This window comes from Crocodylus siamensis, chromosome 4, assembly GCF_052110815.1.
Source record: "Crocodylus siamensis isolate JL-2025a chromosome 4, ASM5211081v1, whole genome shotgun sequence".
NCBI classification, from domain to species: Eukaryota; Metazoa; Chordata; order Crocodylia; family Crocodylidae; genus Crocodylus; species Crocodylus siamensis.
In genome coordinates, this window is record NC_143398.1 from 21,562,822 (window position 1) to 21,579,609 (window position 16,788).

The 16,788-nt window shown below is 41.1% G+C and overlaps 1 protein-coding gene across 6 annotated transcripts in view; it reads left to right on the top strand.

Annotated features, from left to right (window-relative positions):
- Nucleotides 1-16,788, top strand: part of MAGI2 (membrane associated guanylate kinase, WW and PDZ domain containing 2) — a 1,241,136-nt gene that overhangs the window by 823,752 nt on the left and 400,596 nt on the right. For all 6 annotated transcript variants that reach the window (XM_090041911.1, XM_090041915.1, XM_090041916.1 and 3 more), the window contains exon 5: nucleotides 5,230-5,440. In XM_090041911.1, the coding sequence (XP_089898037.1) occupies nucleotides 5,230-5,440 (211 nt within the window). The remainder of the gene's footprint in view (nucleotides 1-5,229; nucleotides 5,441-16,788) is intronic.

Consider the following 16,788-nt stretch of genomic DNA (forward strand, 5'->3'; position numbering starts at 1 on the left):
TTTTACCATTTGTAAGTAGCACTGAAAAAAATGTGAGAAAAACATTAATCAGCATAGTTAAAGGAAAACTTCAGGGGACTTGATAACTGTATTATCATTCTAAATATTGGTGAATTACATTATTACTGTTCACTATAATTATTTTGGCCTATACCCTATATGAATCCTTGAAGTTACTCCTTTGAACCCCTATTAAAAGTGTCTGTTACAGGCTAAGTGTTAATTGAGCTCCACAATGAGATATTGGAAAGTCAGCTCAAGATTTAGTATGGATGGAGAGAAGTAGGCCCAGGAAGAATAGAAAACTACTGAGTCTTTTCTGGAAAGATGATAGTCAAAGCTATAATGGAGGATGACTGATGAAATCTTGACTCCATAGAAATCACTGGGAGCTTTGCGGCTCACTTTCGTACAGTAATACTAATAATAAACTGATGACAGTAGAACTTATCATTATTGTTAAAAGTTAAATCAGTTTCTTTAGCAACAACCAGCATTAAGATTTGACTGCACTAGTCACCATCTCCTGCTTTTTTCTCTCACTGAAACTGTTTTTACAATCTTCCAAATTCAAACTGAAACATGCCTTTATAAAAAGTGGAGAGAACTTCACTGCCCGTGTATTATTCACTTCCCCTCCAGACACAAATGGAAGCTATTCCAACAATTGCAATATCTACCAAAGAAGAAAAGCCCTGACAGGCTCAAATTAATTGATGAATGAGACATGAGAAAGAGCAAGTTTCAGAAGGACCATTGCAAGCCTCAGGTACCCAGCAAAGCAAGAGGGTAGCATCGACCACCCCAAAAGGTGCAACAGGTCTAGAGAAGTGCAGATTATTGTGTCTTTTTGATACATAGGAATAGTTTTAAAAGAGACATGTTGATTTGCATGGAAAGCTTGATCCATCTATAACAACACTTCCACTGTGTAAAAAAAAATGATTTTTTTTCTCCAGAGCTGTTAAAGTCCTAAATTAATATTTAATAATATTGTGTAAATTGTTTAATATTGTTTTAATTGTTTTCTACCTAAGTTGCTTTAGGCAGATGAGTCATTTCCTTACTTCCTGAAGCACACTGTTTTATATTTTTCTGCAGGAATAATCTGCAGTGTTAAAAAGATTCTAGAAGCAGCATATTCTCTTGGAGTCCTGAGCTGTAGAAAACAGCGTCCATCACTGCACACTAAGAAAGAGCTGTGCAAAGAGACATTCTTCTAATTTAGTAACTTTATAACTTTCAATTTGGGGTGTTTTTACTGTAAGGCTAAAATAACAGTATCTAACTTCAATACAAACTGTTTTTCCCCCAAAGTCTGCTGCATTTTACATATAAGCATAGATGTCAGTCCTCTGCCATTGCCTTCTCAGGTTGCATACTCAATATACAGCACAAAATTGCTTTCTTTAGTGTTTTTGAAAATTGGACCGTGCAATCCCTTTTTGTCTTGAGACAGTAACTCCACTGGGCTATTCTACTACCTTATTTTCTTTGGCATCAGATATTTTTAGGATATATATTATGGAACAATTTTGAGAGCTCTTATAGCAAAGCCATTACTTAAAGGTTGATGTTTGTAAAATGTTGCTACCCTAGCATTTGCTCTAAAACAAGCCCATCCACATATTTTCAGCCAGAGATTGTGTGTAGGGCAGAAAGAGTTATTGTTGGGACTATAAAAAAAAATCACCAAAATTACTAATTGTAAATCAAACATTATTTATCAAAACTCCAAGAGGCATTGAGACAAAAAATTGTGTAACTAGGACAGGTGAGGGAGGAACCAGCCGTCTTCCCACTCCCACTGACCCCTTCTCCAATGATCAATATTTTTTTTCTGCCTCTACCCTCAGCAATGGGTACTGAAAAAACTTGTGACACCTCTGAAGAAGAACCCTAATGAAAACTGAAACTAAAATTAAAATATGTGAAACTGGAGCTATTATTTCTTAAGACATAATTAGGGGTCTACTTAAATCACGGTTATATTTACCAATTTTTGTGGGCTTGTAACTGTATAAAGAGCAAATCTAGCAGACATTTCACAGATGTGCTCTGGCAGCCCCTCCCCTCGGTGCTAATTGGAGGCCCCAGGGAGGTGGCGGGGGGAGGTGCAAGGGGATGGCTGCTATCTTGACTGCTGTCTGACCTTCATGTGGTCCCGGCCTTTGGCAATGATTAGCAGAGAGGCCTTTGTGGGGAGCAGGTATGAGGGGGCAGTGGCCATCTTTTCTCCTTCCCTTTGTGCCGGCCCACCAGCTGGCGCCTTCCCCTTCCAGATGAGCTGTGAGGCTGGGCCACAGTGGCAGCAAGGCCTGCTGACTCCCACTGGGAAGCCAGCATTTTATTTTTATTAAGGTTTTTTTAGTTGATTTTGTGGACAATCACAGGTTTCACAGTTTCTGTGAAATCCACGAAACTGTGACTTAAGTAGATTTACATGAGACTGGTTAGACATGAGACATGAGGTTATACCTGGGCAGAGGACACAAGATGGAGGCTTGACTTACAAAATGGAAACTTGACATAACTTGACATTACTTATGCTAACTTACACATATAGGCCTAAATTATATAGTATCAATAGAAAAAACGGTAAAAATCAGTAAAGCAGTATAAACACAATAATTATACAATATAAAACAGTGGCTCAAAGGAGTGAGAAAAAAAACTTGCTACAAAAATGCTAAAGTTTATCCCATGTCTTAGCTCACTGTATGTCTTAGCTTACTCATACTTATCTATAGGAAATAGAGAGGGAGAGAAAAAGAATCAGAAATAGTTGGAGAAGGCAGGGAATGCATTTCAAAATGAATAAAAGAAAAATTGGGGGGTTTGCTGCAAGAGAGGTTGTGGAATCTCTATCTTTGGAGGTTTTTAAGACTCGGCTAAACAAAGTATACACTAAAATGATCTAGCTGGAGATGGTTCTGCCTTGAACAGGGGGTTGAACTAGATGCCCTCCTAAAATCCCTTCCAATCCTGATTTTTCTAGGATTCTATGATTCTACATCCCAAATTTGAATAACACTTTCTTTTCTAGGCCCTCCACTGCTTTAATATTTTGCTTCAAGCTACAGGTCACACAATTTAGGTCAGATTTTCAAAAGAACTCAGCTCTTATTTAGACAGTTACATTTTTTTCATAAGCAGACGAAAGTCAGTATGCAGCAGTTTCTGTGATGCACATGGCAAAATTTTCAAAAGAATGCAACATGTTGGGTTCTTGTGAATCACACTATGTGATGGAGACTGGCTTTGGAGCAAGACTGACAGTAGCGATACAAGTACTTTTTACTTGCATTATTTTTGGTATCACATGTAATGATCTATTTATGATGTTATGTACTTCTCGAAAGTACTGCAGATATAGTTCTAGAAGCAAATTTGACTACAATGAAATCTACCTTTGTAAACTCATCCCACCCTATCTCACCAAATGCCTTTTAAATAACTAAATTTTGTCCATTTGAAAGTTAGGAAACTTGCATAATCATCCAAAAAACCTCAGTTCTCACTAATACTGCTGATGCAGGGCTGTTTCTTTATGCTAAAGTGCTCCCTTTTTTGTTAGCCAGCCAATGACAAGTTTGCCCGCCTCTCAGGAATTTTTCTTGATTATTGATTATGCCCACCACTCCCAGAACACATCAGCCAGCAGCCTTCAAATGTCAAATCAGAGATGTTTTTTACAAAAGAGTGCTGAAATTCATGTTTAGTGTGATGATCATAGTGCATTCCTCTCCTTCATACATGCAGATATGGAAGATATTTTATTCAGCAATGAACACAACCTGAAAATTCACTATGATAATAATAAAAAACATAGATAAAGTTGCTTTATCCACATCCCTGATATTTTTAGATGGAGGCTTATATAAAAATTTGAAATCAAGGTATAGAGCGTTGGGTGGAAAACAGTCACTCCAATTGCTTTGGCCTGTCGTGGAAAACTGAACATCAGCACTTAGGGGCCTTTGAAAAAAGAAATGGAGCCCTATAGGACAAGGAAACAAGTACTGGAATTTAACATCCCTGAGACTCACTCTGGCTTTGTGTCATGTGAGACTGAAATAACAAAGATCACAGCATTTGAGATATTAGCCGAGCAAAGCCTGTGTCTGTTCTGCTTTTGGCAACTTCCACAGGATGGTAAGCCTTCCTCCCATGGCTAAGTGATTGTGGAAGTCAAGTATGCATAAGACTTATGTAGTTGGGTCCCCTGGAATTGTAGATGTGCTTCCCATTCACAGTATGCTTTGAAGTATTAATACAAAGGTGCATTTGTATTTAGCTACCATTGTATTTGAGGAGGCTTATTCAGTTGTAAAGCATTTGCCCAGTTAAGAAAATCTGAATTTGCCTGTAGTGACTGTTGGTAGAATAATGGGTTGGATACCCCAAAGAGAAACAACCTGACTTGCCAACTTAAGGAATCTGTAAAGAGTAAAAGAGCAAACATTTGAAAAAAGGCAAGGGAACGGCAGGATCCTCCCTCATGAGATTCTGGGATGCAGCTGGCAGCAGTCATTGACTGTGGCCTGAATCACTTAAACCCCGGTTTCACAAATTATGATGAAAATGAAGTCACTGCCACTTCACATATGGTTAATATACAGTGCTAGGTTGCATGGTGGTCAAATTGATTTCTTCATGAGGTATGATTACAAGAACGACCGTGAGGGGGGGGTGTTTCCTCAAGTTGAAAAGAATCTGCTTTTTGTCTGCCGCAGTAAAACAGCAGGGTGTTGACATTATGGGCGTAATACTTTAAGAGCTACAAGGTGTGGGACAATAGCACTGCTGGATGAAAGGCTGGCTTCCCTTCCATGCTGACTGCTAGTTTGGGAGGAGCTCTGGCAGAGACGGAGACAGAGCGCTTCTGGTTTGTGGGCAAACCAGAGATGTGTAGCTACATTGCGTACGCCCTCCTCAAACCCCCTCAGAACAATAGAGGGCAGTGAAAAACATGCTTTCCTTGGTATATCAGGCACTTGAATCTCTTGGTTTTTATTACTTATGCTTTAGATTTTTGTCTTGCTTTATTTTATTGTGCATTGGGGGGTGAGAGGGAGAATGGACTTTTATAAACATAATATCATCTTCTTTCTCCTAGGACTTCTGTTTTCCAGCATTAGATATTGGCCTACACAGTTAACCTTCCATGTTATATAAAAAGATATAAACCCAAGAAAGAAATCTTAAGGTTTTTCTGTTTTCTTGTAGAATCAAGTGAACATGAGGAGAAGAGTATGGGCGTCTCAGGTGAAATTTCCTCACAGCCTTGCCCGGCACCAGGATACAGTCAGCCTGAAGAAGCAAAGGAGGATATGGATGTAACAAAGCAGACAAAACCTGAAGAGAATGATGATTTGGGCCCATTGCCCGATAACTGGGAAATGGCTTACACAGAAAAGGGGGAAGTCTACTTTATTGAGTGAGTTTTACACATTCTTTTCTCTCTTTTTATTAAAAGGAGCATGTATCTGCATGAGGAAAATTCTTTGGTACTACAGACTGGAATGTCACATCAAACACAACCCCAAGGTCTTGCATCTGCGTCAGCAGAGAGATCGTGGCTTGCATTTGCAACATCATCCAGATGGCTGGCTGGTGTTGAAGAAGTGAATTTGAGCGTAGCTAGAGAATATGGAACTTTTACTGCAGCAGCTGCAAGTGGAAAACATCAGCTGTGTGAAAAAGGCAGCTGGGCCCTGCTAGGCTAAGAACAGAAGTTACATGTAAACCTGTTTAAGTGATCAGAAACTGGTTTAAACCTGTAACAGAACCTGTAACAGAAAAGTTCAGTACACATAAACCGGTTTCACGAGGGCCAAAACTGGTTTAAGATAAACTGGGTTGAATGTAGTAATAGACTTAACCTGACTGAGGTCAAAGCAGTTTATGGAACTTCTGCCCCAGACCCCTTAAGTTAAATCAGAGTCTCCCAGCATCCCAGCATGCTTTGCAGCCCTGGGTTGGGCCATGCTGTTTGCTCCAGAGAGCAGGGTTGGCCCCACCCCTCTGCTCTCTAGTCGGAGCAGTGAGGGCTGCCTGACAAGTGGGGATGGTGGGAAATCTGAGGGGGGAGCAGCCCCTGCCAGACCTTTCCCCCCTAGAGCAGAAGGGGTGGGGGCAGGGTGGGGCAACAGCCTGAGAGGGACTGTCCTCCCTAGGCAAACCCCTACTGGGGTCTGGGGTCTTGGAGGGGCTTTAATCCCCCTATCCCCAGCTCAGTGTGCTGTCCACACCCCCTGCTCTCTGCTTCAGCAGAGTGCAGGTGGGCAACAGGTTGAGAGGGACTGCCCGCTGCAGGCAAACCCCAGCTGCAGTCTGGGACGCGTTTTAATTACCCCCCACCGCAGCTCAGTGTGCTGCCCTGCAGGACCAGACTGAGAGGTGAGAGGGGTTGGCGAAGACCTGGCACAATCATCATGTATGTGCTGAGGATCACAGACGACTTGAGCTAGTGTGACCAAAGAAAGCATAGAACTACATTTACATTATAAAGAAGACCCTGTAAAAGGTGGGAAACTGGAATACATAAGCCAAGACTTTCTGAATACCTGACTGCAAGGAGACAATCTGCCCTCAGGATTACATAAGACTTAGGCAGGACTTGGTCTTGTCTTTTTGGCATATTACATTCCATTTTAAATTAGACTAAGCTGTGTGTGCTCTCACTGTGTTTGACTGGGCTGTATCCTAGCTTAGGCAAAGGTTTTCGGTTGTTCTGTCATTTGCAAAGTGCTGTGTTCAATACATGCTTGCTTCAGAGATAGAGCTATTCCTGTTCAATCTTTAACTAATTCAATGCCACTACCTTCCCCCCCCACACACCCCTGCCAAGTCTGAGAGCAGTTGACCCCCCTCAAGCAGGGAGTGGGAGGAGGGGAAAAGCCTGGCAGGCACTGCTCCCATCAGCAGACCCAAGCTAGGGTCCCCACCCTCCCTGGCCACGCCACCTCCTGTAGAGCAGGGGGAGGGAGCAAATCCTTGAAGGGCTTCTTTCTTCCCTTCCCTTTGGCAATAGCTCACAGGCATGCTCTAGCATCCCCCTCCTCCCACAGCTTCTGACTTGAGCCACTGCAGGCATATGGCTGCATTTCCTGAATTAAAAACGAAGGTCTGTTCATTTACTTATCAGTTCAATCTGCGTAGTTTAGACTAACCTGCACAGACTGAATCAATTCAGCCTCTGGCTTTTTCACTGTCTGTACTTAGCCTTGGGGACCAGGGTGTGGGCAGTCAGGGCAGGTCACTTAGTAAATGGGTGAAAACTGAACTGGGTTCACAGGGATCAGGGGTCAATGCTGAGGTCATGGTAAGCCAGGGGTAAAAACCACAGTCCCAGGTAAGCCAGGTGCCTAAGCCAAAGTCAGGGTGCACCAAGAGTCAAAGCTGAGGTCAGGGTGTGCTGGGAATCAGAACCAGAGTTCCAGTAAACAAGTCAAGAGATTTAAAGGAAGTCAGGGGCAAACTCATTACAGGCCCTGTGTTTGGCTGTAGTCGGAAAGCAGATTTTGGTGCTGCTAAAATTGTTTATATATAGGACAATTGCTAGATATGAGAGTAGACAACCATTATGAGAGTAGGATAATCACTAGAGTAGAACTATGACACTGGGCAGCACAGGTTTGGCAGGAGGTGAGCAGCCAACCATGGCAAAAGAACAGGTTAGGGACTATTTAGAAAAGCTGGACAAGTCCATGGGGCCAGATGGGATTGCACCTGAAGGTGCTGAAGGAATTGGCTGATGTGATTGCAGAGTCAATGGCCATCATCTTTGAAAACTCATGGGGATCAGGAGAGGTCATGGATGATTGGAAAAGGGCAAACATAGTGCCCATATTTAAGAAAGGGAAAAGAAAGATCCAGGGAACTGGAGACCAATCAGCCTCACCTCAGTCCCTGGAAAAATCATGGAGAAGATCCTGAAGGAATCTATTTCTATGCACTTGGAGAAGAAAAAGGTGGTCAGGAACAGTCAGTACGGATTCACCAGGGGCAAGTCATGCCTGAACAAACTGATTGCCTTCTATGATGAGGTGACTGACGCTAGGTGCAGGGAGACCAGTGGATGTGGTGTACCTTGATTTTAGGAAGGCTTTTGGTATGGTCTCCCACAACATTCTCTCGGGCAAGCTAAGGAAGTACAGGCTGGATGAATGGACTGTAAGATGGATAGAAAACTGGCTGGAGCATCAGGCTCAGAGGGTAGTAATCAATGGCTCGATGTCTAGTTCGCAGCCGTTATCAAGTGGAGTGCCCCAGGCAGCTGCCCTGGGGCCAGTTTTGTTCAATGTCTTCGTCAGTTACCTGGAAGATGGCTTACCACCCTCAGCAAGTTTGCAGATGACACCAAGCTGGAGGGAGTAGTAGATATGCTGGAAGGTAGGGCTAGGATTCAAAGTGACCTAGACAAATTGGAGAATTGGACCAAAAGTAATCTCATGAGGTTCAACAAGGGCAAGTACAAAGTCCTGCACTTAGGACGAAACAATCCCATGCACTGGTACAGGCAGGAGGCTGACTGGGTAGGCAGCAGCTCTGCAGAAAAGGGCCTGGGGATGACAGCAGACAGTAAGTTAAATATGAGCCAGCAGTGTGCCCTTGTTGCCAAGAAGGCTAACAGTATCCTGGGCTGCATTGGTAGGAGTGTTGCCAGTAGGCCAAGGGAAGTGATTATTCCCCTCTATTTATCTTTGGTGAGGCCACATCTGGAGTACTGTTTGGTTTTGGGCCCCCCACTGCTGAGAGGATGTGAAGAAATTGGAGAGAGTTCAGCAGAGGGCAGGAAAAATGATGATGTGGCTGGGGGACATGACTTATGAGGACTGGCTGAGGGAACTGGACTTATTTAGTCTAGAGAAGAGAAGACTGAGAGGGGATTTAATAGCAGCCTAAACTACCTGGAGAGAAGTTCAAAAGAGCTAGACTGTTCTCAGTGGTGGCAGATGACAGAACAAGGAGCAATGGTCTCAAGTTGCAGCAAAGAAAGTTTAGGTTGCGTATGAGGAAGAATTTTCTCACTAAGAGGGTAGTAAAACACTGGAACAGGTTACCCAGAAAGGTGGTGGAGGCTCCATCCTTGGAGGTTTTCAGAACCTGGCTAGACAAAGCTTTGGCTGGGATGATCTAGTTGGGGATGGTCCTGCTTTGAGCAGAGGGTTGGATTAGATGATCTCCTGAGGTCCCTTCCAACCCTAATTTTCTATTATTCTATGATTTACTTCCCATTCCAGTAGTCTGTATGGCTACAAACATTGCAGTTTCAGAAAAAAAATACAGACCATATTCTTCTTTCTTACCAATAGATCACCTCTAATAATGTTGTTAGTAATCAAAGGTTGCTAGTTTCTGATTTGTGTTTTGTAACCATTAGTGAACTGGTGAACTATAGACAACTATTATAGATGTTACCAATGGGCAGACTCACTAGGGAATGATGTTGATATGATTCTTTCAATTCCAAAAGAAGGATCTCTGAATATTAGCATGAGGAAAGTGGAAGAAAGATTTAGTTGTTATGGCTCATGCTTTCTTTCTGTTTGTTGTGCCTCCTACAAAAAGAAAATCAAAATGAATAAAGATTCAAAGCCCCCCTTTAAACTGATTGAGCAAAACAACCAAAAGACCCCTTATATTTAATAGGATTTAAGTAAATACTACAATGATTTTCTGAGTTGGACCATAGTACATGTCTTTGCAAGACTTTAATTTGCTCCTGTTGCACATCCAGTTCATCTGTAGATGGAATGTGAGATTACCGCGAACCACTCAGAACTGTTGCCATCACACGTGACATTTCTCAGAAAGAAGATAAAAGTTATTGGCCCCTGATCTACAAGAAACCATGGGGAAAAATTCAGTATATCGCCTAACACCACCAGTCAAAAAAACCCAACATATAGCCTTCCTTTCAGGAGTTGTTACAATCCGTGCAGACTGCTAACAATTATTTTATTTTTAAAAACATTTAAAATAAACATAATAGGGCCCCCAATGTTTTCAGTCTTTTTTCAAGTTTTTATTTTAGATAAGTTGTTGGTGTTTTCATGAAATATGTACCAGTAAAATACTCTGTCATGAGGATTAACATAACTGGCGAGCCTAATAGCTTCCAGGGCATACAAGTCTAAAAAGAGCAGAAATTGTTGAAACATAAATGTTCTTCACTGAAAAGGGCAAATTATGCTTATTCAGGAAAGAAGAATACACATAGTGACTTCTAAAACAGGCAGTGTATAACTGCGCTCTCCTCAGGGGGTAGCTCAAACATGCTCCTGACTCTTCCCTCCTCTCCCTACTTAATTCTTGAACAGATTTATATACTTTGCTAGATACCAGCCTGAGTAATGTGGCACTTTTATATTGACTTGCTGCAATAAAAGCTGTACAATTATGTACGAGCTTATATTTCTTGTAACTAACATGCCAACTTGCTACAGTGAAAAGCACTGCAGGAATTGTTTTAATTGAAAATTAATGTATATTTCATAAAGAATAAAGCAAATGCAAATAGCCCTGCTGTTTGTAGGGCAAGTGTACCCTCTTCTCCCCGCAAGTTCCTTGGATGCTGCAGCTTACTTCCTTTGCTGAAAACAGACTGGTATACACTACAGTTCTAACAATACCCGTCGTTCACTTCCACCAAATAGATGTTACATAAAGCAGAGAAATCAATCAGAGGTGCAGCCTGGGTAAGAAGAGTGATAAGAGCTTATTGCCTTTTGGAAATATATTCTTGCACAGTGTAAGTGCATGATCATTTGCTGAGTCCCCAACAAAATGTGATCTCCTTGATCATTTGATTCCCTGCATTGCTCAGACTTTGCAGGGTTAAGCTTGGATGGCATGCGGTGAGGATGCCGTTAAATTGCCTCTTTGTTTACAAGTCAGTTTGGTTAATGGCATAAAAGAGACTCCATTTGCTTTTGTGAAAAACAGAAAGATGAAAAGACAACAAAAACCTATTTGTTTAACACCCTCTCCCTGAACAGTTGTAAATGCTGTATCAGATTATAAAATAAAAGATAAAAGAAGACATTTTAAAATGTAAATCACAATGGATGAAAAAATATCACTACTATGCTGTTTCTCAGATTGCTTCATTGGAGGCTTCTGTGAATTGCCATTTAAACTCCAAAGATTGCAAACAGTAAGCAACCCCCACTATGGCTGTCACAGGTATACCCAGAAGATTAACATTTCAAGAGGAGAGTGGTTTTCCTAAAATCACCTCCAGCTAACTTCCAATTTTTTGGGGGCAAGTCAATATATCAAAACTCCCATTGGCATGAATGTAGCAGAGTTAGAGTGGAAGGGACCGTGACTTCATAACAAGAAGGAAAAACAGCTGCAGGCGGTCTTTGTTAATCACTAATGGCAGGATAGCACTCAGCAAAAACCTGTTGAAAGGCAAGGTCCCTACCTCTAGGTCTAACTAGGCAAAACATTTCAGACACCAGATTCTCTGGGTGACAAGGGATGTTTGAGTCTTAAAGCATGGATATGTTTGCTTCCAACTTTTGTAGTAAAGGCATGACTCTGTGGTTGCCTAGATAGATTAACATCAATAGATTTCATGGAAAACAGGAAGAACATCCTTTCCATTGTACAATTCTCATGACAATATTTCTCCTGACAAGCAATTTACATGCAGTCCTTTGTGCTCCCTAGGAGCCTCCCTTTTACAAGCGTATCCAAATTTTCAAACATAGGCACCCAGATAGGAGTCCATCCCTTGCTTTTATTTGGATTAAGAGCATATGCTAATGAGAGCATCCAATAATTAAAATGCTATTTATAAATTGGCTCAATACCAACAGAAGGCTCCAGTTCTGCTCCTCCCTCCCTCCTTTAAACAGAACTAATGAGTGTGACCCATTTCGATTTCCACATATAAATTTTGCTTATAACAACTTTTCAATGTTCATCTAACTTCCTAAATGGTTGGGGAGGTCTCCCTACTGGAGTGCCCAAAGCCTGCAGTCTTCTCATTATCACCGTCACCCATGAAGCAAACACTGAGGTCAGCAAGTGCTGGCTCTATTGGGTCATTTGTAAACAGTGCTTTACCTTGTTCCCTGGTGCCTTATTGAAATAAATGCAAAAAGATTAAAAGCTACACAAGGCCCCAATTCAACAAAGGATTGAAACCTATTTTTAACTTAAAGTAAGTGGATAAAATTAATACTGTGCTTAAGTGCTTTGTAGATCTGGAGCCTGGAACACTGAAATAGCAAATTCAACAAACTAATTTGTAGCAACACAAACTCACTGAATCATACAGTTGGAAGAGACCTTAGGGTCCAACACCCTATATGAATGTAATAATCTTATTTCTAAATCTTCTCTTGACTGGTGCTTATCCAGCCTCCTCCTGAAAAACTCCAGTAAAGGTGATTCAACAACTCCCGGAGCAGACAATTTATACTACTTTATGTTTACAATACTACATACATTTTTTCCCAGAGATATAATTCATAGATTCATAGATTCATAGAAGTAGGGTCAGAAGGGACCTTGTAGATCATAGGGTCCGACCCCCTGCCCTGACAGGAGAGAAAAACCGGGCTCAAATGACCCCAGCCAGGTAGACGTCAAGCCTCCTCTTAAAGACCCCCAGGGTAGGAGCCAGCACCACTTCTCTTAGAAGATGGTTCCAGATCCTAGCCGCCCTGACAGTGAAGTAGTGCCTTCGGATGTCTAGTCTAAACCTACTCTCTAACAACTTGTGGCCATTATTCCTTGTTATCTCGGGGGGCACTCGGGGGAACAGGGTCTCTCCCAAACCCTGCTGGTTCCCCCTAGTGAGTTTATAGCGAGCCACCAGGTCTCCCATCAGCCTTCTCTTGTGAAGGCTGGACAGGTTCAGGTCCCATAGCCTCTCTACGTAGGGTATGCCCTGCTGTCCCTGGATCATGCAAGTGGCCCTCCTTTGGACCTTCTCAATGCTGTCCACATCCCTTCTGAATTGCGGCACCCAAAACTGGACACAGTACTTTCACTGCGGCCTGACCAGTGTTGCATAGAGGGGGAGGATCACCTCCTTGGACCTGCTCGAGATGAATCTGTGAATGCACGACAAGGTACGGTTAGCCCTACTGACCGTAACCTCGCATTGTTGGCCTATGTTCATCTTGGCATCAGTAATGACTCCAAGATCTCTTTCTGCCACCGTGCTCTCGAGAAGGGAGTTGCCCAGCCTGTAAATGTGCTGCTGGATTAGATTAGATATAATCTAAATATCCTTTGCTATGTGTCCTGCCCACAGTTGTACTCCCTCTTTATGGCAGCTTTTCAAATACTTGAAGACTGTTATAATGCCACCCTTTAATCTCTTTTTCTCCAAGCTAAATAGACCTAGCTCTCTCAAGCTTTCCTGGTATGGATTGCCTTGAAACTCCTTTACTTTTTTTGATGCCTGCCTTTGGACCCTCTCCAAATCTCAGACTCTCGCTTCTTTTCCTGACTTTACTGACACCTCCATTTTGTGGATTTGTTGCAGTACCTTCTCTAGTTGTTACATTAATTCCAGGTGGTACAAAAGAAGACTATATCATACTAATAAAATAGGCTTCAGGCCAGGGCTCTCACGCTTACAAAAAAAGTCCCTTAGCCTTTTGAACATAGCTGGGGCTCTGTGTTTCCTGAAAAGAAGGACAGATGCATACACTAAGGGTGGAGGCCTGATCCCACTAGAGCCATTGGGAGTATTGCCAATAACTTTAATAGGTTCAGGATTTAAACCTTGGAGTTTTCAGTGCCGCAGACTTCTTTGATTCCAGGGATAAAAAAATGTTTGCCAACAGCCCTTGCTTAAATCAAGGGTTGAGATATATTTAGCTATACCTATTTGCTCAATCAGTATACCATTAAGTAGAACTGGATGAGTCAAGCCTGTGTACTGCACCATGTTTTCTGAAGTCTATACAGAATCATATTATACCAATATCTTTGGTACTGAAACTATATGACACCCATTCACTGAGTGAGGATTAAGTTATTTCTCACATCTGCCCTTTCTCCTATAAGCAAGGTTCTCTCTCTCTCTCTCTCTGTCTCTCTCTCTGTCTCTCTCTCTTGCAGTGTGATTATGTTACTGATACATGAAGGTATAGTAATTCAGGGTGACAGTGTGTTGCACAGTCATTTCTGCTGCTACGAATAATGATAAAAGCCTCCTTAGGACCTCTCCTTGTACCCCCTTTTTGTGTCACTTTAAAATGCACATTGGACAAGGCTCCCCTTCTGGCTGTGAAATAGGTCTGTCTGTATCAGTATTGCCACTGTCTCCTGGAAAATTTCTTGGGGAAATATTTTGTTGAAATATTTTGTTTGGTTTTAAGGAAGGGTTTTGTTTGGAGAGGTTTGAGGGGTTTGCTGTTGTTGTTTGGATTTATTTTTTGCCTTTTTTTTGTTTGGTTTGGGTTTTTTCCTGCTCTTTTCATTCCTTCCTTCTTTGCTGCTTAAGGTTTCTCTTAGTTTGTGCTAGTGATGTATTTTTCTCCTTCTTCATCCAGTAGCTGTCTTTATTATCTATATCAGCTTCCTCTCATCCCCCAAAACAGACTACAGTCTTACATCTAGTTATCTTTCCTTTCTTTTTTATTCCTAGACTTTCTTTCTACAAAAGTCCCTCCTGTCCCCACAATGCAGAGTTTCTGTTGGAACGTAGCCTTCTTCCCCAAAGGTTTGAGTTAACATTACACATTTCACAATCAGTAGGTTTCTATTTTCCTACTTATAATTAAATAACATGAAGCTACTCTGTGTCAGTGAATTGAATGTATGATGTGTGCAATTTGCTCCTCCCACAACAAGGGCAGACTATAAAATTGTTATTTGTGTCTTGTGTCACTGTACCCTACCCCATATCTTAATTAAATTATGCAACATCATTGTTAAATCATATAGATCACTACATATCTGGAGCTCATTTGAGAAACTAAAAAGAGGCAATATTTGAGAAAGATAGATAACCTATATTCAATTTTTGAATGCCTCATATCCTTTTTCCTGAATATTTTAAATTGCAATGCAATACAGTACCTTAAAAACCCAAGTAATCCCATATGAGCTGTCTCCCAACTACACTGAAATTGTATACTGGCAAATAACCATGTTATAATGCATTCCACAATAACACACAAATTATATAGCTGGCAAGAGCAACAATAGGTTTGCAGTGTTTTCAAGAGCCATTAGAGACAATTACTGTAGGTAACTACTTCCCTTATTCTTTTCAAAAATGTTTCAAACGATTGTCTGAAGTCTCTGTTAATACAAGAGACTTAATCTGTCAGTGTTTTAACCTGACAGATTGCTAATTTTACTTCATCAAACAAAACCTACACTAAAATAATGTAATCTTCTACATAATGACAGAAGCAAAAAAAACCTTCTCTGATAACTATTAAGGGGCAGATTTTGTAAGCTTCTTAGATGTCTAAAGTTGCAAATAAGTGCCTAGTGGGCTTTCCAAAAGTGATGAGCTGCCTAACTCATTTGGAGGTGATGGAGAATAGGGACCCAGATTCTCAAGTGATTTAATCAAGATCCCACAGAATGTCTGTAGCAGAGCAGAGAAATGAACCCAGATCCACAAAAACTTAGGTTTATTCTGAGTAACACGCTAATCTGTCTTTCACCCAAAAAAATTGTTCATGCAAGATTACCATTTTGTATGTTATATGATATAGTGGAATTGTATTATATACTAAAACATTTCCATAGTCTACAAATATATGGTAAAGGTGACTTCATTTAACACAGTAATGATTATTATATTGATTTTTATCTCCTTCAGGAAGCTGAGCCTCTTGAATTTTGTATTTTAGACATTTACTCAACAAAATTCCAGTAGACTTCAGGTCTGTTTATAATTTCTACCTCGCAAATTAGTAAACAAATCAGGGTGAATTAAAAAACCTTTCAGTACTGCCACAGTCCAGGAACAGAGTGTTAAAGCCTAAGGGATCTTCCACACTAAAGTGTTTCATTGGCTTCTGGTTTGAGACTATACCTGATTTCAAAGAGAAATCTTGCTGTTAGTACCAGAGGTACAGCATTTTAATCACCATACATTGTAATGAAGCTCATGGAAAAATGTTTAGGGTGGACTTTCTGATCATGCCTTCTGATAATGAGGTGTGGTTCTTTCCTGAATAACCTAGCCATTATTTGCATTATTGATATATGAAAGGTTTTGGCTGAATCTCCTTACCTCTTTCACTCAGTCTTTATCACAGGTCTGTGCATTCTCCCCTCCCCCAAATTCCTTTAATTTGCATCTGGACTAATTTCAACCAGAACATCTCTCTGACATGGTGTGTTTTTATGATACCTTCAAGAAACCAATAGATCCATGATTACTAGTTTGGGTGACATTTAAAACATTTTTAATGATTCAGGAGCATTAGTATGTGTACGGCCTTATGTAGTAATTTATTGAGAGACATGTTGTTACTTATATTACTTTAATACTCTTCCCCTTGCTTTCTCCCTTCATTCTTTGTTATGTCACTTAAGTCTTGCCTTTTTAATTATATTATAAACTGTTTTGGAGCAGGATCATGTTTTCCTGTGTGTTTTTATAAAAACCTAAGCATACCACAGCCCTAAGAGGCATAGTACAGTGTAGTGGAGAGGGACTCAGGAGACCGGATCCTATTCCCAGCTCTGCCACTGGCTGCAGGAAGACCTCAGGCAAGTCACTTCAGTTCATTGTGCTTGTTTCTCCTCCTACCCCTGTCTGCCATATCTATATGCAAATTGGGG